Source organism: Sander lucioperca, chromosome 8 (genome assembly GCF_008315115.2).
Source record: "Sander lucioperca isolate FBNREF2018 chromosome 8, SLUC_FBN_1.2, whole genome shotgun sequence".
NCBI lineage: Eukaryota > Metazoa > Chordata > Actinopteri > Perciformes > Percidae > Sander > Sander lucioperca.
In genome coordinates, this window is record NC_050180.1 from 18,136,593 (window position 1) to 18,160,268 (window position 23,676).

General features: G+C 39.8%; 3 protein-coding genes and 1 non-coding gene across 4 annotated transcripts; 2 read left to right on the plus strand and 2 right to left on the minus strand.

Annotated features, from left to right (window-relative positions):
* Nucleotides 1–228: 228 nt before the first annotated feature.
* nxpe3 (neurexophilin and PC-esterase domain family, member 3) lies at nucleotides 229–10,616 on the minus strand. Its single transcript, XM_031294805.2, has 7 exons — nucleotides 10,207–10,616; nucleotides 7,509–7,706; nucleotides 6,298–7,079; nucleotides 3,705–3,775; nucleotides 3,379–3,597; nucleotides 1,780–3,292; nucleotides 229–725 (listed from the first exon to the last, which is right to left on the minus strand). The coding sequence occupies exons 2-6, from the start codon at nucleotides 7,599–7,601 to the stop codon at nucleotides 2,727–2,729; spliced, it is 1,731 nt and encodes a 576-aa protein (XP_031150665.1). The 5' UTR covers nucleotides 7,602–7,706; nucleotides 10,207–10,616; the 3' UTR covers nucleotides 229–725; nucleotides 1,780–2,726.
* A 1,145-nt stretch (nucleotides 10,617–11,761) lies between these two features.
* cep97 (centrosomal protein 97) lies at nucleotides 11,762–17,217 on the minus strand. Its single transcript, XM_031294816.2, has 11 exons — nucleotides 17,125–17,217; nucleotides 15,859–16,001; nucleotides 15,566–15,724; nucleotides 15,333–15,434; nucleotides 15,098–15,211; nucleotides 14,830–14,996; nucleotides 14,555–14,719; nucleotides 14,205–14,368; nucleotides 13,417–14,068; nucleotides 13,187–13,262; nucleotides 11,762–12,928 (listed from the first exon to the last, which is right to left on the minus strand). The coding sequence occupies exons 1-11, from the start codon at nucleotides 17,159–17,161 to the stop codon at nucleotides 12,407–12,409; spliced, it is 2,301 nt and encodes a 766-aa protein (XP_031150676.1). The 5' UTR covers nucleotides 17,162–17,217; the 3' UTR covers nucleotides 11,762–12,406.
* A 329-nt stretch (nucleotides 17,218–17,546) lies between these two features.
* Nucleotides 17,547–22,108, plus strand: rpl24 (ribosomal protein L24). The gene is made up of 6 exons (XM_031294827.2): nucleotides 17,547–17,814; nucleotides 17,941–18,016; nucleotides 18,853–18,963; nucleotides 20,581–20,717; nucleotides 21,695–21,758; nucleotides 21,976–22,108. Exons 1-6 carry the CDS (start codon nucleotides 17,810–17,812, stop codon nucleotides 22,054–22,056), a joined length of 474 nt encoding a protein of 157 aa, XP_031150687.1. The 5' UTR covers nucleotides 17,547–17,809; the 3' UTR covers nucleotides 22,057–22,108.
* Nucleotides 19,304–19,472, plus strand: LOC116050882. The gene has a single exon (XR_004105193.1). It is a non-coding gene; the product is annotated as a small nucleolar RNA SNORA23 (small nucleolar RNA).
* Nucleotides 22,109–23,676: the final 1,568 nt, after the last annotated feature.

Here is a 23,676-nt window from a genome sequence, read left to right on the forward strand (position 1 = left end):
CAGCCCTCACAGTGACTCAAAATCTGTTTTTGAGGGATGAATCAGAGCTGTGCATGCAACAAGAAAGCAGTGGCTCTCAGTAACGCACAATGCTTCCTCTTGTCTTGACACATTTTATAGCTTAAGATAAAAGATTACAATTGAACAGAAACTCTTAGTGCCTCTTCCTGTGTGACCTCAGGACATTACTGCTCCATATTCTGAGTTAAAACCTCTATTTGTTTGGTGGGTTGCAAAGAAGCCACATTGGACTCAAACCCTGTAGAGGCTTCCTCATAATTTACACTCCTATCTATCTGCACACATTTTAACCTGCCCACACGACTAAAAACACTCCAGAATCAGCCTGTATTTCCTTTTCTCCTTCTCTGCCTCCCTGTGGGAATCAGCTGTTCTTGATGTGAGGCACTTGTTTTCTTGAATGTGTCCAGAGGATGCATTGATGAGGATTTAGTGTCACAACGTTGTGCTTTCACCTTAGATTTGTACAAAACTCTCTGCCTGTTGTGGTGTTTCTGCCAAAGTTACTGATGAGCTGTACCTTTTACTCCTAGAGAACATGATGCTCTGCAAACTTTAGCACCGACAGATATGCTTGATGTTTTTAATGGGAACATGAAACTTTTTAAATAAAATTGTCAACAAAATGAGTGGTTTATGGCATTTTTTGGGATCTCTTTGACATTGACTCTTTGACACAATTGACTGTGGGCCTACATTACAGCCTCATTCATCAAAGTTTTCCTCTTCTTGCTTCTTAACTCTTGGATTTACATCACTCAAAATCAATGTCAAGTCATATTTTTCCTTTTTCTGCAACAAACTGGTCAGTACAAAATATTCCTACTCAGAAAACCCTTCTATTATCTTTCAGTACATTTTACTTTTTAATACCCATGGCTTTGGAATGAGAAGTTAAATAACCATATGATCTGTGTGTCCACATATGTTTGGCCAAATACTGTATGTAAAGAGCTACACTTCTGCAGCCACTAATTATTGTATTTAAGAAAATATGAAATCCATTTTCAGCTGATGGTTATTATTTAAGTAATTTCTAAAGAGAAACATTGCTCTGTTTATGACACTGGATTAATGTAACATTATCCAATAATTTACTGCAATGTTTTTGTTTCATTTGTTAAACATTAAATTGCATTTTGACAAGCTGTAACATTATTCAGCAGGTAGGTCACCGAGTAACAACTGCCACTGATATACAGTAATAAAGGTAAAGGTAGTGAGTGGTGCAGACCCCTTACTGCACATTTAGATTAGACAAATGTATTCTGTTAAAGATGAATATCACGATAAGGGAAATTTCGGGGTTTAGAGCTATGTCAACTGTGCAGCAAATATGAAATAATGTCCAATCGTTCTATTCCTTACATTTTCATTGATCCCAAACTTTTTAAGACATACAAATCCTCAATTTCTTTTTCTGCACTTTAACAGAAAGAAAGCACACAAATAAACTGCAGTACTTATATTTTTGTTTAGTGTCTCCTTTAATATCTAGTCTGTGGTTTAAAGACCCAAAGTTTTGATATTCTCTACAATCTGCTGAACTTGCAACTTAAAACGGACAAATATTCATCATCACCGATACAAGCTGGTCAACCACAGCTGTGAACAGATGTTGCAATCTTCTAAACAAAATATTTTGACATGATTTGCTACACAGCGCTGACTCAGCAATGTGACACCATCAAATGAGATAAAAAAATGTAATGTCTGCAGCAGCTCTTGTGCAATATGATCTAGAAGGCTGCAACAAACAGGATAAGACAGAAAATAGGCATATTTCCTTTGTGTCACACAGACCTGATATAACTAACTCTAACTCTCTTCTCCAATCTTTACAGTCTTCCTATGATGAACATGTGGCAGCATACAGTATTTGATCATGTTAATGTCTCCATATAAAACATCTAGAACAAAATTGAACATAGAAAGGTAATGACTGCAATAGCAAGTTAGCTATTCATACAAAAGAGCTGATAATAGAAATGTATGCAAAGGTCTAGCCTCAAATGAACAGACACAACTGCGAGCATCTGAAGTGATGTTCACAACATTTATCAAAGCTGTGTGAAAGTTCTGAGTGTCTGAAGGCTGACCTGTCAGATAGAGAAGTCACCAGGAAAAATTCAACTGAAACAATGTGGTGGGATCCAAGAAAAACTAGCACACGGTCTGATCTTAACATGATGTATGAGGATATCAAAGCTGAAAAGATGTTCCTCAATAAGTTAAACTATGGTTGACAAAAGAGTCGCACATTTTGTCTTTTAAATAATGCTTTAAGTAATCTTAGAAACAAGAACTCACTAAGTCTTCAGCTTTGGCAAAACTAACAAATAAATATATGCATACATATAAAGTCCAAAATGTGACCTTGAAAGAATACCAACTAAGCTAAGGTAAAAATACTGCAGACACACACAAAACACTTTGGTAAGAAAAGCAGAAACAGAAGTAACAATCACTGCGCCAAAGTCTTTGGCATTTTCAAAAAAAAAAAAAAAAATGTTTTGAGGGATTCAAAAAATATATATATAACAGGCAGGTACACAGAGATCAGTACTAGAAGTAGTCTCTTCGTAAGACAGTTTTAAAGGGTATGTAGCTTTGGGGAACACTTGATTGAAGAACTGGTCGATGGATTCACACAGTAAACTCCTCCGTTTCCTTCAACAACAAGATCCACCATTGTTACTCTTCTTCTATATCAGTTGGCTTTTTTTCTTCTCTGGGCAAACGTAAGACAAAAGTGTGTCTATCATGTTCTTGACGATGACTGGAGGTGGATGGAGGGCGTGAGGAAGGTGGTGCGCTAAACTCATTTGCCAGGCGTCCACCAGCAGAACGTTGAGTCCCTTGAACATGGACCTGAGCACCTCATCGAGCTGCAGGGAGTACCAGTCGCTGTTGTACAGGCTCACCTCTTGGTCCAGGGCTTGGAGGTTGCCTGAGCGGATCACAACGATCGTCCCCGGCGCTCGTTCAAGGAGTCTCACCAGGGACCGCCTAATGTGACGGAGCCGCCGTATGTACACCTCCACAGGAAAGGTGCTGAAATGGGCCCAAATGCTGAGGACCACAACGGTGTTGGGACCCCCAGAGAGGCCGTCCAGCTCGTTTGAAATGTACCGCAACTCAGTGGACATGACAGTGGAGAAGCGGATGGGGGGGCCATGGCAGCGGTACTTCAAAAGAATATTATGGGTGCTGTCCACTGCCATGAAAGGCCCAACGTTTTTAGGACTGTCCAGATTAAACTCCTTTAATCCTGTGGAAGGTGAAATTAAAGGAAGTTGCAGTGGGAAAGATACACAAGTGTAAACATATAAGATTAAACACAAAGACCTCACTCACCTGGTACTAAAGCAATGAGGTACTCAAACCACTGCCTGACGGTAGAGTCTCCATACATGTTGATCACCTTGTTCTTTAAACACTGAGTGATGTCAGATGAGTCATTGAACTGGTGCAATGCAACGCCACTTAATGGCCTCCATGAGTCTTCGTAGTAATATCCAGACGGTGCTAGCTTAAGAGCTTCTGGTTTTATACTGCTGCTTTCTACATCTATTTCTGATAGAAAGCAAGAAATGTTGCAGAGAAAATTAAATGAATGGAATAAATCAAAGCATGTGACATGACACACAAACTACAAACATTACTCTGCAGGTATACTGTACCTTTCCTGGGAGGCAACACGTTGATTCTGTCGGGTCCTGAAGCGTGTATGCGAACTTTAATGTTTACACCGCTAAGATAAAAGACACAGAATTGATCAGTGTAAAAACACAGTGTTAAGGTTAACTGGTGATATTCTATATTTTTGTTACTGAAAAAAGCCCAACACCAATGGTGCGTTACTTTCCAACTTCCCCAGCCAATCTTTGCCACTCAGCCCAGCTCCTACTAAAGACATAAAACTTTAAAAACTGGTCAAAAAGTAACTTTCTGCATCAGGACGTTGTTTGTGGGAAAGACTCAAAATAAACTACAGTGTCCATGTTCATCGGAATAAATGAAAAATGTTACCCAGTGCTACACTGTGGCTCATTTATGTGTTTATAGCTTTTGTACAACACTTAAGGTCTATGGCACATAGGAAAAAGCTAGATTAGATTTTGGCTAAACAGGCAACACTTAGTTAGCAGTGGCAGATCTAGAAAATTTTACATGGGGTGGCAAAGGGGTAGCGAGAGATCTTAGCAGGGTGGCGGGGGAAGACAGTACATGGGAACCCCCATATGTAAATACACTGTTACACTGAACTGCTACAACTTTTATTTCTAGTCATAGTTCCATTATCTTTATTGTTACTATAATTGTAGTATAATACCAACTGCTATAATTATTATGAATCATAATTCTCTATATCTGTATAACTGTATCCGTCTCGGTGTCCCAACTGGCAGCGGCAGATGGCTGCCCACCAAGAGCCTGGGTCTGTCTGAGGTTTCTGCCCAAAAGGAAGTTTTTCCTCTGCACTGTTGCACCAAATGCTTGCTCTTGGGGGAAATGTTGGCTCGTTGTAAATTATAGTGTGTGGTCTAGACCTACTCTATCTGTAAAGTGTCTTGAAAAGAGTGAACTCTTGTTACGATTTTATACTATAAATAAAATTGCATTTAGCTGAAATTGAATTAAATGGCTTGATCATATTTACTGATACAGACAAATAGAACAAAAAATAGAACAGAATGTGTCTTATTTTATCAGTAATTATGATCAGACAAATGTTATGATAGAGAAACTGTAAAACATCATTAGATAATCTATGTATATATGTACATCTTTACATATCTAACCATATAACATATACAACAGAATAGAAATAGCCAAAAACTGTACTGCAATTTATATGGAAGGAGAATATAAACATACCATATGGTCCAGGGGTAACTGCAGGCCTCTTCCTCCCTGTCATCTTCATCTGCCTCCTCCTGATCACTCTCTGCCTCTGTCCCTCTCTCTGAATCTGCAGTCTCCTCTTCATCCCTCACAGTCAATTCTTCCTTTCCCTCTTCTCTTTCACTTATTTCTGCATCTCCTTCTGTGGTCTCCTGCTCTGATCCGCCTGGTCTCTCCAGTTTACTGCCTTCTCCTTCTTCATTTCCCTCCTTCTCTTCCTCCTGTGCACTACTCAGAATTTTCTTGGCTGGCAATATCCCCACTTTTAAGCTTCAGCTAATATCTCCAGCTACTCTAGCCTGCAAAAGTGAAGATGTGAAAAGCTCTGGTTATCCTTGTATTACATTACACTGTAGGCCCCTGTAGCTAATAAGTAGCCTAACAAACATAAAATCAGAGATTTATTACATACACACAACAGTTATGTTTAGACTAGCCTTCTTAATCCCGTTGTATTTGTTGTTTTCCCAGTTTGACAGTAAAGGATGTCACCTGGTTTAATTTGTGCAGCCTTATTGCCGTGATATGTGAGAGGAAGTGGATTTTATAGTACTCCTTAACTAATCACATACAAATGAGCGGTTTCAGAAAGCACTGTGTAGTGTTTTGTAACGCAACGCCACCGAAACGGCGACCCTCTGTAAACGTTATGAATTCAAACATGCCAGTTTGCAATATTTTGAATTATGCTGTTCTTGTCTTTACTAAAATCAAAACTAATGCTCTTACAAATCACGAAGGAGCGATTTGACTTTTGGCTAACGTAATAGACGCGCTGTTGTTGATGCTGACTCGCCTTTAGCATACATTACATTTATTACAAATGTAACTTTAAATTAAACATGTGTTTAAACTTCACCTGGGGAAACTGACTTCACCTTCAGAGGCTCAGGGGCAGCTCAGTCGCTCCAGTCTTTGCCGGGATGCAGGGCCACCACACCGCAGCAGACTCGCTAAAATTTCCCTCGGGATGAATAAAGTATCTTTCTATCTATCTGTGCGAGCCAGACTGTGCGAACACCGCTCTGCACTTTGGATGCAGGGACGTACAATAGCTATGTATTTGAGGGGCAATTATTATTTATTATTAATTAATACAAATTATTTGTTTGTTTCAATGTTTTATGTTTGTTTTACAAGCACAGTTTCTTGAACACCAAAGTTAGGGGGGCAGCTGGAGGGGGCAAGGCCCTACAGCAGGGGGGTCTACTGCCCCCCCTTGCCCCCCTGTAGATCCGCCCCTGCTTGTTAGTCAAATTAATTTATTGTTGGTTTTGGTCTAGAGAATAATACCTGTCTTAGCCTTTTATACAACACAAATGTATTTCATATTATAACATATTTCCCTCATCCTATAATAGTACAAACCTCTGAAAAAGCAATGCTTCTTTGTTGGTGATAAGGTGTTTCAGATAGCCTCCTTTGGCGTGGTTGATTCTGGTGTCACAGCTGAGCATCTTAGGCTTGTAGCAGTACCAGGGTTCCCCTGTGTAAAGGTCTGTGTAGTTGCACAGAGGCTGGTGGTCAGGGGACAAACACATGTTGCACACAGTAGTTTCAGACAGGAAGCCGAGGCGGAACAGGCTCTTGAAAAACACTCGATCGGGCCTTTCCTCCCTCAACCGTCGCAGCACAGCAACAGCCTCGCTAGAGTGCACCAACGTAATCTCAACCTGTGCAGAACCGACCCAGAGGAGCGGGAACATAGCGGAATAAAATCCATTCCTGTGGTCCAGCACTTTACCTGCTACACCTGCTCCAAGCTCTGGAGAGTGCAGCCTGGCCAAAATGAAATCCCCGCCATAGCGCTTGGGACGACCCTGGAAGTCATGCATTTGGACGAGCGCTTCCAGCTGGTCGCCCACATTCCACTCCCTTGCTCCCTTAGTGGGAAGGATGGCGAACAGGCTGTGCACGGGGTCACTTGTCTGTCGCAGGGTGGTTGGTGTAGAGCGAGGCGGAGGCCCGGGCCAGGCGATAGAGTCCAACAGGTAGCGCTCCTCCAGTTCATCTTCAGGGGACGGTTTCTGGCCCAGATGGGCACAGAAGGTGCGGTTATGATGAAAAGTAGGGAGATTCACTGGGACAAAGGATGACTGGATCCTGCTCTGGAGCTGGTAAAGGGCTGAAATAGTGTGGCAGTTCCAGTTCTGAAGAGAAAGAGAGGAAAGTTAAGAGCTGCTGCAGGAGATGGGAACATCAACCTATGACTGGCAGATAAAAATGCATAAAAGGGCAAAATACTATTGCATGTTTAACCCAAATAGGCCTCAACCTATAATAGAGAACTGTGTCACCATACTGTATATAGTGAATGTTATCATGTGGTGAAAATGACTTAAGCTTCTTTCAACAGTGGAGTTCTTAATAACATAACATAATAATAATAATAATAATAGCAATAATGTATTTCCACTCAGTTGCGAAGAAAGGTTCTGTACCATAACTGTCCTGAAAGGCTAAAGTATTATTAATAAGATACATAACACGCTGTTCAAAGATAAAAGTGTAAATAATCGGTATCATTTCCTTTTCAAAGTAATTGAGAAAACCCATGTGTAGCCCACTTCTCTCCTTACCTCCACAGTGTGGATGTTGCGTAGCAGGAAGTAGAGGCCAGACAGGGCTAGAATGAGGAAGATGAGGGTATATTTGGACAAATTTCGGCACATGTTGACCTCCTGTCTCCCATGATCAGGCCCTGTTTCACTCTATGCTGTCACACCGGCGATGATGGCATCATTTCGTCCTCAGCGACTGATGCTGCCGAATGAACTCTGTATACAAGAAGGATGAACAAACAGAAACTAGTACTTCTTCTATTCATGTTTATAAAGAAACACATAAATACATATTATATACAACATTATACATCACCCCGTTGTCTGCCTTGGTGTTGCTTTATTCTGCTGTCGCAGCAGTGTCCATAGCTCTTTCTAGTTAGTGTTGAACATTTTTGTGTAATTGTTAAGAGTTCTGCCTTCTTTTCTGGAAAATTGCAGAAAACAATTATACAGGGGTCTAAAGATCTCCTTGTGGCTTCCCCTTCTGAGGAAGCCTGCAAAACAGACTCCATTCTCCCCCTTAGTAGCAATTCTGCCAGCCTAGAGTTACTTACTTGGGACACATTTTGGAGAATGTAAGTCATCTCTAAGCCGCCCGTACCCCATCCTCTAGTTGCATTTCCTTGTCACCCAAAAGCTTAGGACAGGTAGAGAGAATGAATTACACACTTAAGGAAAATAAACTATGCAAACAACAATCTTGAAGTGGCCGGATGCTCTGCATTTAGTGCTATATGTCATCAGAAGTACACAGCCGCAGGGCTACACACAAAGTGTTAATAGAGAGCTACGTCCACAGGCGCAAGCCTGTGCAAGTCAGGAGATTTTGTTTGTGAAATCACTAGATGAAGTCACTGTCTCCTAAAGGACCCTATTAAGTGCTGTTGACTGCAAGAACCGCCCAAAAGGTGGAATGGAAACCAGAATGGACAAGAGAACAAGAAACACCAACAGTAATGTTAAATATTCATATTTGACAAGCTGGAACCAGTGAATTTTGGACATTTTGATTTAAAGAAATGTATAATCAACATTGTGACCTATCCTGTCAGAGCCCCTGACCGAAAAGCACCTGCAAAGGAACTGAAGTGGCTCCCCGGCTGCTCACTGCTGCTATGTAGGCTATAGGATGCAGAAGACAAATTGCATTTTATGCATGTAGCTATTTAACTGCTGAGAAATTACAACTGAGGAACCGTTAATCGGCTAACCGTTGCAGTTCAAATCCTATTTATCCCCTTATGCTCGTTTAAATCTAGGTTATTGTGCCTGCTACTTAGCCTATACATTTATCCACACTTAGACATTTCTACAAGTTGCTTTTTAAAATGTCACTGACATGGGCGATTTTAGACCCTTTTTAATTTCATCTCATCCCCGGCCCCCCTAAAAATTATAACAATAAAAAAAAAAATCAATTTTAGTGCTTCAAGTTAGAGTTTGCGAACTTGTCTGTTAGTGACAGAGGACAAACAATTACAGGTTCAAAGGGCTTGAAACAGGTTTATATTATCTATAATATATGTAACCCAGTCAAGAACAGGGTATCGGCATTCGAGCCAACGAGACTACTGACATTTCCACCCACTGCCAGCTGGTGCTTGTGCTACATCGACGCCAACAACAACATCCAAGAGTATTTTTTTTTGAGTTCATTACAATCCAGAATGCCACCGCAGATACCATCGCTACAGCGCTTCTGGAGAGGCTAAGCACCATACTTTGCCACTCAGAAGGAGAAAGGGCAAAATTGCTGTATAAATAAGATCACACACACCCACATGCACAACGCAGCCCTGGCCATGTTTCTTTGTATATAGTAATTCAATTTTTTTTCTTAATAGTATGTTTGCTATTTACTCTACATGTGTTGTGTAATATTTGCTTGAAAAATTACTTAAAGTTGTTGCAGATAATACTTTTTATTCAATCAACTAATTTATTAATCATAGTTTCATTTAATTGTGGCAGCTCTGGAGAACTTCAACTATTAGTAACATTTGCCTTGATCATAAAGCACAGTATGGTATGCTTCCATTAAGAGGTTTGAGTTTAGTCAATTTCTTTATTATACATCTTTCACACAGTGTAAAATTTACTAGAAATATTAAGTACATGTATATTATTTGAGGTTATTGTATGTATATAGTCCACTGTCCATTCTGTTCTGATGGTGGGCCTCTTGCGTTGCAAGGTGTAGATAAATAAGTCAATTGTTTGAGTTAAATTTCAAATGCAAAAAGTTTGTGCAACATATTACTTATGTTTTTTTTGTGTAAGAATACCTAAACCTTTTAATATTGGCATTAAATAACTACTGACTATTTCACAGAGCAATGGTATCCTGCAGTTTGTGTTAAATTGTGTTGGGGTGGCTACTGAAACTGACTGATTATAGCACAGCCCCACCTAGGATATTTTTCTGCCCCTAAAAGGTCTGATCCTAGAATCTCCCTGGTCACTGATGACTGTAAACATCCCTCCGGTTCACATTTTAAGGCGATCAAGACATCAATAACGTTCAGATTAATAACGGTCAACTGCTGCTATCACATAAACGACAGCATCGGCAACAACAAAGAAACGGACGGATAATAATAACGTCACTCAATAATACATGGGTGGCATTTCTAATATCATTTATACAATCATGTTAGCTAACGTTAACACCGGTGATGCAGACGTTTTAGCCGTATAATGCTCCCCTACTTACACATTACGTCGACAGGTTAGCATGATGTCGGACCGTTAGACAGCCAGAGGAGGGTGATGAGTCTAACAGCTGGCCGGAAGAGAGGAGACAGCAGCGGCTAGCGTGGCATATCAGTGCCGGTGTAGTAGACGGGAACGTCCTGGTTACCGAGAGCTCCCAGTAATACTGATGGGATGGAAGGAAAACAGGACTGGGGTGGGGGTGGATTTATGGGTGGATGAGTCTTGCTGCGTCCTCTAGTGGTCAGTTATTTAAAAAAAGAGGAATTAAAACCCTGAAGCCACTCAAAGTTAATGTATGGAGTAGTTTCTCCACACAGCCAAAATACATAAAGAAGAATTAGAAGAATTAAAACTCGAACAGTACAACCTCCTGTTATCATGCAGTAATGACCTAGAAACAGTAGTGGAGAGTAACTAGCGAAGTACATTTACAGTTTGGAGACAAACGTGTACTTTAGTTCTTCACTACTTGAGTATTTCCATTTTATGCCACTTACTTCTACTTCACTACATTCCGGCGAGAAATGCTGTACTTTTCACAGCTTTAGTTAACGTTACTTTTCAAATTAAGGTTTTTATATAGAAAACATATGCTCAGTTTATAAAATATGATCCGCTGTTTCAGATGAAACCGGTAATTCCCAACCAGGGGTTCTTGTATCCTGATGGTGCTTCAGCTAATACTTAGAAACATTGTGGAGTAGCTCACTAATTAGATTTTTTTAAATAGAAATTATTTGATTAAAAAAATATATCAGCTGTAACACCTGAACACAGAAGTTTAAACAGGTAGTTAAAATTACGAATACATAAATAGTATAAATAAATAGCTAAAAATATTGCATAGGGGGCTGTAATGGCAATCAAAAGTACTGACTTAACATTACAAATAGTTAGCTAAAAGTAATGGATAAACAGTTGAAACATTTGGAACACATTGGGAATTGATGAAGGGGTACGTGAATTTATCTAACAGGGCTGTGGGGGTGCATTAGACCAAAAAGGTTGGGAACCACTTGATTAAACTAACAAAAGTATATGATTATGAAGTAGTTATAATTAGCTCCACCTTACCAACTACAGCATTAAAGTACAGAGTACATATTTACATCAATAATAATTATCCAATAATATAAAAGTATATTACGGACAGTAGCCACACTGCATTATGAGTACTTTTACTTTTATACTTTACGTACATTTTGTTGCTTATACTTCTGTGAAATTTTAAAATGGAGAACTTTGATTGTAATAGAGTATTTTTATACTGAGGCATTACTTTTAATGTAAATTATTTGAATGTCTCCACCACTGCTTGGCAACAACTCATATGAACCAGGCCATACAATACCAAAATGTTTCACCAGTTATAATGTGTTGTGGTTATTCTACTGTGCTGAAACATTGTGTCCATTAATACATTATTTCAGTGACAGAATGTTTGTGTGTGTAATATATCTTCCTAACAGAACAATGTTTGACTTGTCATAGGATGAAAAGCATATGTGTCATCAACCATCATTTCTATATGAAACCAAATAACAATAATTGGAAAACGATAATTGCAGATTTATTTAAATGTTTTGCTACAACATTTTCAGGTGATGTGATCTAAAGTTGATTAAAAAAAAAGTTCAGCTATTAACACTGTATGGGATAATTGATAATATGCTTGTTGTTTCATGTATGTATATATATATATACATATATATATGTGGTTACAAGTGCACTATGTTCAGCACATCAACTCCTAACATGTATTTAACGCAGGGGATATTGATAAAGAGAATAGGATATATCATGCCTGGTCCTTTGATCAGTAGATGTAGCAACCTATTCACTGTATTTCATCATTAAATAATTTATTTAAAGTTACTAATACCTTCTGAAGCTACATCACAGTCATTGTCTTTACACAGAGAGAGAAATGTCCATTAAAGAACAGAACAGATCAAAGTATTATCTGTAAATAGTAGTGACATATAAAAAAAACTTGAGTTACATTCACAGTAAGGTGTTGTTTTCAAGCCTGTCCTGGAATCAGTCTTGATAAACAAAGGAAACTAAGTGCACTGCTATTTGAGATCTGGGTCAGTAATCAAGATAAGTGCAGTTGTCAGACAACGTTTTAAGAGCAACGCATCTTGATCCTACAGTCAGGGACAATTTGAACACACTCAGTAGTTCCCTACCGGTGTCTATTTGGTGTTGATACTCAGACCAGGAGTGGTTTCCTCTGTTCTTTGCACTTCTGATTGGTTGTCTGCTGCCAAGTTGGACTGTGCTGTTTTGCTGGGTGATACTGGTAAGGAGGGCTGTGGCGTTTCTGTTTTATCACTGATCACCTCCTCAGCCTCCTCCTCCCTCTGCTGTACAGAGGAGAGGTACTGCTCCAACAGGCTGCAGTCTGCGCTGTCCACACCATCGCTAGCACCAGCAAAGCCACTACAAACAGGACTCAGTGTTTGCACCGTCTTCAGAGAGTCTGCTGTCCCACTGCTCAGGAAGCTGTCCTCCTGCGCTGCCTGCTGATCACTTGTTGACTGGAAACCGGAGTCTGGGAACGAGACGTCTGTGCAGGGTGGGTACGTCGTGCTGGATGAAGCAGGTGGGGCAGCCTCACATGGTCCAGAAGCTGAGATCTGAGCCGGGGTGACAGCCTTACTAATGCTAGCCAGATGCTGCTCCACAGACTGCTTCCACAGCTGCATAGACTGGAGCTACAAGGAAAACATAGGAACATTTTTAAACTAATGAGGAAGCCATGTAAAACGTTGCAAGCCAATTTTAAAGGTGTATTATCTCCGGATATTTTTTTTTTATTTATTTTTTTATAGCAATGCTAGCAACATGATGGCAATGTCCGTCTGATGGTCTGTCGGTTGATCAGTCGGTCAGCCCGCCACTTGGTCCTGACTGAAATATCTCAACTACTGTTAGGTGGATTGCCATGATAAATGACCACTTCAATCACTGACCTGTTTCCACAGAAACTTTACAGCTTCTTCCTGAACCAGCCTTTGTAACCTCTCTTCTTCATACTGCTGCTGCACCCTGCGAACAAATCCCATTTTACCTATTAGTAATCTTTGTCAATATTAGCAAATATGTATATATCCATAACAATATGTACTATTTGTTAAAGTACAACCATTCTCATACCATAAGTAAAATAGAAAATAAACAATGCTGATGGTCAGTCACTTACATGTCCAACTTTCCAGACAGGGAGACGATGTGTTCTTGCATCCTGCGCAGGCGGATTTCACTGCGCACCTCTTTGGCCATGGGGTGACAACACCGAGTGTGCTGTCCCCTCCACCACGACTGTATTTTAATTGCTGCCCTGTCTGCTTCCATCAAACTTGATTTACTGGCACACATAGCAACTTCTTCCTGCTTGGGGGCTTCTTTCATCTCTGCCTTACCTAAGTCAGAGGATGTTTCCAGTTGATTTTGTGGTGCGCTGACTCTGACGTCCAGTGATCCAGCTGTTGTGGCTGCACCAGAAATAACTTCCTCTTCGAGAACTCTCTCTTGCTTTTCCACTGGGGGTAAATTATGTGTCTTGCTTGTTTTGTGATTTTTGGGCTGTGCTGGCCGCTTTGGAGCTAGGGAATCAGGTTCAAATGTCTCTGTCTCGTCCTCGCTGTCAGAGTGGGTTGTTTGTGGCTCCAGATCAGATGTAAAGGGGAGAAAGGTGGACTCTGAGGAAAGCATGCTGCCACTGAGTTTCTCCTCATCTGTCTGCACATCCTCCAAATAGACGTGCTCTTCTCTGAGCCTTGGGCTGCGGACTACCGGCAATGATGGGTGGGAAGAATCACAGCTCACCCAGGTGTTAAACTGCACGACTGGTTCTGCACAAAAGTAGACACCCCAAACTGTTTAAATTGTTAAAAAAGGACACTCTGCATCACAACTACTTGTAAAGAGAAACAATTAAAAACTGATGCACCGGAATTGCCCCATAGAGAGAAAAAGATGCCCTCTTACCTGCCTCCAGGACTGATGGAGCAGCAGCTGGTTGCTTTACCTCTATGGCTCCCCCCTGTGGTACTGGATGTGAAGGACTGTGCCTCTCCACATCTAGCTGAGTTGGACGAGGAGGGCTGGGACAGCCTCCTCGGGTCTCCTCTAACAGCTGCCTTTGATGAAACCTGAGAGACAAAAATGTCAGTGTAAGCATGGGGCCATTCAAGTTAATATTTTCTATTAAGAAGGATGTATGGCAGAGTTATCATGGCCATGAAGTGATTATTGGATGACAATCTTTGGCGTCTCTGTGGCGTCGTGTTTTTTGAGCTTCATGTTTCAAAGCAGTATTGCAAAATTCAGATTTATACCTCTGTTTACTGAGGATCTTCTCCAGTTTGGCGTCTTCTGCCGTCTCCAGGGCTGGTGATGATGTCAGAGGGCAAACAGTGGCCAGGTATTGAACCAGCTGAACATGCTGACCTGGTCGATATGTACGTCCTTTTCCCTGACTGTAGAGCCACTCTGCTTTGAGACTGTAATCGTGACAATATATATACACAATAAATGACAGATTCAAACATGTAGATAGAATTCCTGCATTAATCATAACTAGCAAATTGTAACAGCATAGGAATGTACGGACCCTTCTTTCTGTGACACTACATAGCCATCCAGGACCTTCAGGCTCAGACACCAACTCATGACATATGGTCGATAATCAAAACCTGGCAGGGAGGGGGTGGCCATAACGCAAGGGTTGCTCATAATGGACAGCTGCTCCAGTTCATGGAGAGGTGCCAGGTATGACGCCTATGGAATAATTAGAAGAAACTCGGTCAATGATACTTAGCCTCCATAGAATTTAAATGGAGATTAGTGCTGCTGTATCAAGTAAGGGGAACGATAATTACTTCATTAAGATCCCTTATCTCATTTTCTGCCAGGGAGAGAATGGATAAATGGGCAGGTAGGTGAGCAGGCACAGTACGAAGTGTTGTAATGCTGTTTCCATGGAGTAATAGTGTCTGCAATATTGACAGAAAATGCATTAAAGATACATAAAAGAAAATCGACAAAATAACTGAACATTATTAAATAATATATTTTTTTATGCTGCCTTTTGACCTCAGACACTCCAGCGCTCACCTTTAATGCCACCAATTTGGTCACATCCCCAATGGTAGATATGTTATTGTCAGACAGATCCAAGTGTTGAAGGGAAACACAGTTGCTGAGTTGCTCAATGACCTGTGTAAAAGAGTCAGTCAACATATTAACACACAGGCTGAAACAATAGTTTCATCTATGCAATGACATTTTTTATAAATAAGTTAATATATATGATCAGTTAAGTATGTGAGAATCTCTCTTCTCCTCACCTTAATATTGTTCCCAGACAGGTTGAGCCATTTGAGGTGCTGCAGATCTCTTAACCCCTCGATGTATCCAATACTGTTATTGGGAAGATTCAGGACTGTCAACTCTGTTAGCCGAGACACACCCATCATTCTCACCAGACGGTTACTGGCTACAGATAGCTAAAGGGAAAAGACAAAGATTTACCTAAAGGCATTAAATCAAGAAAATATGCATGCACAGAGTCATCAGTGACTATGCCATAAATCTGCAAAGAGAGGGAAAACCGGGAAAAGGTTTCAAAGGGTTTAACCACCTGCTGAAGGCCTGGGCTCCTTTCCAGATGGTCCAGTTTCATTATGTGGTTACGGTCCAGGATGAGAGTGTGAGTGTCCTCAGAGCAGGTGAAACTCGGATCCAGCTTTTGCATACCCCGGGCTGAAAGATCCACCACAGGTCCTTGTAGGAGCAAAAAAAAAGGTGGAGATAAAACAGACTGGAAAACTACACCAACTGTTCTTTTGCTGGTGGTGATGGCGCAGTGGATATGACATGCCTTTGGTGTGGGAGACCTGGGTTCGAATCCCACTGCGATACATCAACCAATGTGTCCCTGAGCAAGACACTTAATCAACACCCCTAGTTGCTCCAGAGGAGTGTGACCTCTGACATATATAGCAATTGTAAGTCGCTTTGGACATGTAATGTAATGTAATCACCATGGCTACATGCAGCTAAGCATACAGTATACACATGCAGTAAAGCTTGGGGCAGACTCTCCACTAAATTTACACATAAAAGGTCAGCTTAATGTGATTAGGGTTATCTTGAGTTAGGCTGCTTGAGACTTCAAATAAACAAACCAAAAACCTGTGTTATAAACTGGAGGCATGGAGGCAAGGAGTTTGAAAAATGAGGGCATTCACCAGAGACTAATGAATGATGCTACTAAGTTACATTGTACAAATTGTAGGATAGGGTATAGGATAAACCCAGGTTGCACTGATTTCGTTTTAATCCGTCTCTGCAAGTCCTCCAACTTTATGAAAGTCTAACACTAAATCACTGCAGTAACCCTCTAAGAAAGGAGTAATAGAGAAGACAAGAGAAGGAGAAAGCAACCACTTTTTGTCGGACGGTAGAGCAGATATTTAAGAGAGATATTTAAATAGAAGTAACGTTACTTCTATTTAAATATCTGCCAAGAAACAAAAGTCAATACCTTTCACCAGCTAACGTTAACGTTACCTAGACAACTTGCAGAATATTAACACAACACAACACAACACAACACAACACAACACGAGTTGGTCTGATATTTAAGTTTTGTTCAACTTTGCTACAAGGCAATTTATAAATCTGACGCCATAGGACTGACATCGGATGTATTGATCTGCATCCTCTGACACACTTGATGTTTGTAGCTAATGTTATCTAACGGCAGAAGAGCAGTACTATGTATGCTAGCTAGCTTACGTTGGCTAGCTAGCTAACTGGTAATGAACATTCTCACTACGGCTACCAATACACAAAAAATGACCATCGCTGTCTGTCTGAACAAAACAACCATAGAGCCACTTACCAGCATTTGTATCGAACTGTAGATCTGATACACCCATCCTGTCGCCTCAGGCAACACCTAACGTTAGCTAACAACTCTACTGGTGACCATAGACTGTATATAAGAAACTGGTGACAGACTATTATGTGAAAGATGTAACGTTAGCGTCTGTCGCATTTCCAACGGCTACACCAAGGAGGTTGTGGGAAATGTATTTCAAAAAGATTGTCTCGCTCATTACAGGGTGGCGTCATGTGTCTTGAAAAGACTACAATTCTCGTCGTTTCTTACCGCCAGCCAGATTGTAGTAAAGAAATTATAACCTAGCTAATAAAGTTAACGATCAAAAAATGCAATGCCTAGAAGTGAATATATTTTATAATTTGCTTGATTCACTTCTTTATTATCGTATTTTAAAACCAGAAAACTTGGCCGCTTGCTTGCTAGCAACCAGCTAGAAACCTTCAGATTGTGACGTCAACCTTGTGGTGATATGATAGGCCAAAGTATTCATTTGATTAAACATTTTTTTAAATAGAAAAAATATTTTATAAGTGTATGTTACGCGTAAAGTATTAACAACACATCAACTGACTGACAATAAATTATACTGTTTATTAGTTCATAAATATCGATTTGCAGTCTCCCTATTCCGTTTCCGCATCCGTCATCTTTCTTTCCGGTTTTGTGCCCTCTCGTAGCCATCATGAAGTGAGTGTACAGAGTACTATCAAATGCCATCTCAACGCTTAAACAAACATTCTAACGATGTTATCTACATTAAGAGTGAACGTGTACTCTTTTCTATTAGTGATGCCATATATTTGTCGTTTTCAGGGTCGAGTTGTGCAGTTTCAGCGGGTACAAAATATACCCCGGCCATGGCCGCCGATACGCCAGGATAGACGGAAAGGTAACCATTCCGCCAACACCGGTTTCCAGTTGCTCTGTCTGTAGATACGTTGGAAGTACAATTGACTGATTCAATCTATGTATTCGTTGTCTTTGTCGCCGTTATATACACGTTTGTAACATAAGCAACGGCCTCTGAAATAGGCTTTGTCGGCTACATTGAATGCTAATGAAACTTGCTAAGTGCTAATGTTACGTTACTGTAAACTGATAGCGCCACAAAGTAGCACCTAAACAAGATATTATTTTAATTAGTGCACCGCTTATTAGCGGCGCTACGGTATTGTTTCCCCCACAACCGTTGAAGAGCTTTGCAATGTTGACAAAATACAAATGTCACTGTCATAAGTAACGTTAACTAGCTTGGTATCTAAATTGTGTCAAAGGTAAAGGCACAGGTCTTTATGGTTCACTTCATCAGTGTATTACTTAAAGCAATACATCCAGGAAAAGCCATTAGTATATTTGCTTTTCCCAGTTCTTATGGCTGTTTGCATAATCTCTCCCCACTCATGACAGTTTACCATATTTAGCTTGTATTTGTTACTTATTTAAACGTCTTAATTATTTTTATTATGTACTATACTATACAAGGACCTCAAATTCCCCCAATATAACAAATTATTGTAAATAGCATGTACATTACTTTCTGCGAACAATCCCACAATGCAATGTGTCACATTGTGTTGATGTTTAAAAAATTGCACCTGTCAGTGATGTTGCAAAATGGCGATGAAGCATATATGTCTGAACATTATGAGAGTAACCTTGTGAGTGTCTATTATATGGGGATTTGTAAATTAGTAATCTGAGGATGTGATTTCCTGTCTTTGTTAGGTGTTCCAGTTTCTGAATGGCAAGTGTGAGTCCGCCTTCCTGGCCAAGAGGAACCCAAGACAGATCAACTGGACTGTGCTGTACAGACGCAAGCACAAGAAGGGCCAGTCTGTAAGTAACATGCTCTGTGTATGACTGCGTTTATAGTAACTCGGTGTTGTCTCAATAAGAGCATTTAATATCTGCTTTTAAAAGTAGTGTTTGTTCATCAACAGTCTGGTGCATATATTTGGCTGATAATGAATTTGGTACCTGGGCGTAGGTATGTACTTATGATTAGTACAGCTGGCAAAAGCCCATTGCAGTTATTTTTACAACTTTTACCAATGTATAAAAGCACTGCTAACATAGTGGATAATGCATTATGTTGGATTGATGGATATAAATGGATCCATTAATTCACCAACTTATAACAACCCACTTGTTTACACATTTTTTTTTTTTGGCTGCGGGTGGACGGTGTGCACAGTGTAAGTCTGTGTTATGTGCTGTTGCCTGACTGTGTTTTGCAGGCTGGGCAGCAGTGCTCACTCCACACCTGCAGCCATAGAGCAACTGGAGATCATAGTACTGGTCCTTGACATCTTACCATTGGCCAGCCTCCAAACTCTCCTACATGCTACAATACTCACCTGTAACTGTATAATGTGCAAACTAATTCCATTACAGCTAGCACTAATAAAATACCAGCATTTCAGGGATACTGCATGGCATAACTTGGTTTTAAAATGTTAGTGTCAGTCTATATTGTAAAGTAGAATGGGTGAAATTCATCAACACTAACAATTCTAACGCATCAATAATTTGCTAGGTAATCGGCAGTATGTTTGGCACTTAACTTAGTGGCTAATAAAAGTGACATTAAGAGCCAACATTTTCTATCTTTTTTCTTGCGAATAATCTGTTGTGTATGGTAAAGGTATCGGAGGACGCACACACAGACTTGTTTATGATGGTTGGAGACACTCTTGATATTGGTTAGGTGAAACCTATCTGGGGATAAATGTGCCAATTTAGTTAAGCTGTATTGGGGGAAATAGTGGTTAGATTTGGCGATTCCTGAAAAATGTAGTTAAAACAAACAACTTAAGTTTACGGTTACACCTCAATCTTTGGAGCTGTGGACTGAAGTTTGTCTTTAGAAAGTTTCATCAATAAAGTCTTGTGTTTAGGTTTAACGTCAAGTCTCTGATCTATCGGGTAGCAGCCTTACTGATTTAACACCTAGAGGAACAAGGTGTTTGTTTTTTTTAAAATATAAACAAAATGAACACAATGTAAGATTCTGATTATGTAGGGTACTCTTCTTATCCTTTGTCATTGAGTGACCAGAGGTTGGCTGGGTTAGTTTTTTTTATCTTCATCGAGATATCAACTGGCGCAGTAACCCTATCACGAAAGGATGCCACATATCTCGAAAGACACAATATCAGAAAACAGCACTGTGAAATGTAACTCATTCTTTTTTTTAGTGATGCATTTTATATTCAATAAAAATGTTGGAAATTATTTGCTTTCATTGGTTTAAATTCAACAAGCAATGTGTTGTATTTAAGCAGAAATGCAGAACTGAGTACACTTTAATATCTATTTATCGCAAGCAGTATCGTTATTGAGATATTCAACAAGTTTGTTGCATGTCTCATATTTTCCTCATATCGTGCAGTTGTACTCTGTAGAGCATATTGTGGAAAAATAAACGTAGGTCTCTTAATGCGTTTTTAACAGGAAGAGGTGGCAAAGAAGCGTACCCGCCGCGCAGTGAAATTCCAGAGGGCCATCACTGGTGCCTCCCTGGCTGAGATCATGGCCAAGAGGAACCAGAAACCCGAGGTCCGCAAGGCCCAGAGGGAGCAGGCCATCAGGTGAGGACACAAACTGTACCTTTTTTATGTATTTATTTAAATCTCGTTTCTTGGTTGCTCTTGAGTCGGGCCAATTTAACTCAAACATTGAGGGGCTGTAGTTTTAGCAGGAGAGACATTATGCACTTACTATTGTGGAATTTGAGTTGGACATCTAGGTGGTAAAGGGCCACAGCTGGCCTTGCAAAATGTCTAATCTTGCAACATGTTTTCACTATGAAATGTTATTCATAAAAAACGGCAATGTGGAATCAATTTAGCAGCATTTGAAAACTTATGAATATCAGGGTTAAAAGGGTGATAAAAGAAATTAAGAAGGTAAGTTCACGTTTTGCATGATTTAAAAAAAAAAAAAAAAAAAAATATATAGGGGATATGGATGTGGTTGGCAAGCTATAGCATAACATGTACTAAACTACAGTTATGGTTTAAATTGCACAATGGAGAGCTCTGCTGGAAACGGCTTAACAGTTAGGTACAATAGTGTCAGGGAAATAACCAGCCTCAAACCTGTTGATAAAAACCCCATCTCTGGACAACTTGTTGTGAGGGTTCGACAATATGTTGATGTATATTGTGTCGTGAGACAAGATATTTATAAAACTTTTTAGACTAAGGTACATATCCCTTAAATATCTTTTAGGGGTATTAAGTAATTTGCAAATGCATCACCAGGACTGCTTTATGGCTAGAATTCATTGTTATAAAACTTTTGCATCTATGTAAAGATGTACCTTGTTTCTGCCAGGTATTTTCTTTTCTCGATTAGCTGAAGGCATGTTTCTGAAAACAAGTTGCTGTATGGTTGTTTTATCCATAAATGGTTTCTCAATGTGCTTTTTTTTCAGATAGGCCGATGTGTTTCTCAAATTATAAGATTACATGATAGCAGGAAGATGACATGATTTTATCCATATCGTCCTCTCCTACTTGGATAGTTTGGCTGATTTGTTTTTTTTTTCTTTTTTTTTTCTCAGAGCTGCCAAGGAGGCCAAGAAGGCAAAGCAGGCAGCCAAGAAGCCCGCTGCTCCAAGTGCAAAGGTAAGAACTCAAACCATACAGTTTTTGTTTTATAGGTATTTCCTTTCACCAATATTAAATCTGGGATGCTATATAGTATACATGTCAAAAAATTAGAGTACTATTTGTGGCATTTGGAAAGAAAAAATGAAATATTAAGCAACTTCATTGACGGTTTCAAATTGTAATATGGTGATTTGTAACTGTACTGAACATAATGCATTTCTCTTTTTTGCAGTCGTCTACAAAGGCAGCACCGAGACCCAAGATCGCTAAGACCATGAAGGTCAGCGCACCCCGCGTCGGTGGAAAACGCTAAACCTGATAATATTGTTTAGGGTTGTGAATAAAAGACTTTTGATTAACCATCATAAGTGTGATTTGTAATTTGATAAGACAAATGTTGAAGCAAGATCATACTGAAAACCATATCAAAGCCATGCTTATTAGGGGTGGGAAAAATAATCGATTCTCTCTAGAACGATTCAATGCTCATTTCTGATAAGTTAATAGTAACTTCTCTTATTATTGTCTCCAGACAAGTACGAAATCAGAACAGAACAGTGACTGAAAGGATGGGATTGGACAATAACTTAGAGTTTAGGCAAGAGTGCAGAAAAAACACACAAATGGCCAAAAGGAAGAAAAAAATTAAATTTATATACACACACACACGATCTAATAAGACCTGCACAAAATGAGGCAAAATACATATAGGCTGTTCATCTACTTTATCACATTACATCTGACCACTTAATGTTCTAAGAAGCCAATTCTCCACCTTTAAACATGACTGAGTCTCTGACATGGAAGATTACTCTGAGAGAAGGTGACTTTCACAAGCACGTTTAAGGTTTAAGCATGGAATGACTACAAAATAAAAACCTCAGTGGACAAAACATTTCATTAAAACTTGTGAGACAAATATGTCAAAGTGAGTAACAAACTCAGATTTATATGTATATTTTTAAATCTCACGCATGGAAATATACATAAAAAAATTGTTGCATCAATAATCGGTTTAGAATCGAATCGTGAGGTGCCAAGAGATTCCCACCCCTAATGCTTAAATATGGTAACAGTCAACCTGCAGTGTAAGTGGCTTTTCCCTACAGAGAACCTTTTGATGGAGTTCATTACGCTATTTAGTGATCACGGCTGCATAATGACTTAATTAAGTTTACAAACAAGACTTACAGTAACATGATTCAAAGTCAGACCATTGGATTTCTGACAAGATTGTTTGGCTGTCGGCGCCTGGGTAGCTCATCTGGTAGAGCAGGCACCCATAAACAGGTTTACTCCTCAATGTGACGGCCGCAGGTTCAACGCCGCCCTGTGGCCCTTTGCTGCACGTCATTCCTCCTCTCTCCCCTTTCATGTCTACAGCTGTCCTATATAAAGACCTAAAATGCCCCAAAAAATAATCTTAAAAAAAAAAAAAGATTGTTTGGCTGTCTCAATCAAGACAGTCACTTAAGACTATTACTGTTGCATTATGGTGAACATCAGGAGGCCCTTTTCATAGCAGACATTTTGACTTGTAACAGGAAAAGCACATGTTACTAACAAATTATCCTATTTAGGGAGCTAGCAGGCTCAATACCAGAGTCCTGGGACACTGAAATACTAAATGTATTAATTTAAACTGTACTTTTCCTGCTATGACATGTCAATATGTTATCATAGCTCCACCAAACCTTAATCGGAGTCTCTAACCTTAGTCCAGATGATGCCTCTGTGCTGTAATCTATTCTGGTGTCAGACTTCTAAATTTGAATCGGTGAAGTTACTATAATTCTGTCATGGAATGACCCAAGCTTAATATGAAAAAATATTCTGAAGGATGTGTGTTTTTGGTAAAAAGAAAAGTTACCTTAGAACAGTGTTGAGAATTATCTCCATTGTGGATGTTAAAATGATCCGTTGCTCTGTAGTG

Coding starts and splice junctions, on each gene's coding strand:
- rpl24 (XM_031294827.2), top strand. Junction 18,964..20,580: donor AGCACAAGAAGGGCCAGTCT/GTAAGTAACATG, acceptor CGTTTTTAACAG/GAAGAGGTGGCAAAGAAGCG. Junction 21,759..21,975: donor CCGCTGCTCCAAGTGCAAAG/GTAAGAACTCAA, acceptor TCTTTTTTGCAG/TCGTCTACAAAGGCAGCACC.
- cep97 (XM_031294816.2), bottom strand. CDS start 17,161: ATGGGTGTATCAGATCTACAGTTCGATACAAATGCTG. Junction 16,002..17,124: donor ACAGTTCGATACAAATGCTG/GTAAGTGGCTCT, acceptor TGCTCCTACAAG/GACCTGTGGTGGATCTTTCA. Junction 15,725..15,858: donor GGAGCCCAGGCCTTCAGCAG/GTGGTTAAACCC, acceptor TTTTCCCTTTAG/CTATCTGTAGCCAGTAACCG.
- nxpe3 (XM_031294805.2), bottom strand. CDS start 7,601: ATGTGCCGAAATTTGTCCAAATATACCCTCATCTTCCTCATTCTAGCC. Junction 3,776..6,297: donor GAAGCATTGCTTTTTCAGAG/GTTTGTACTATT, acceptor CTTTTATCTTAG/CGGTGTAAACATTAAAGTTC. Junction 3,598..3,704: donor CGTGTTGCCTCCCAGGAAAG/GTACAGTATACC, acceptor GCTTTCTATCAG/AAATAGATGTAGAAAGCAGC.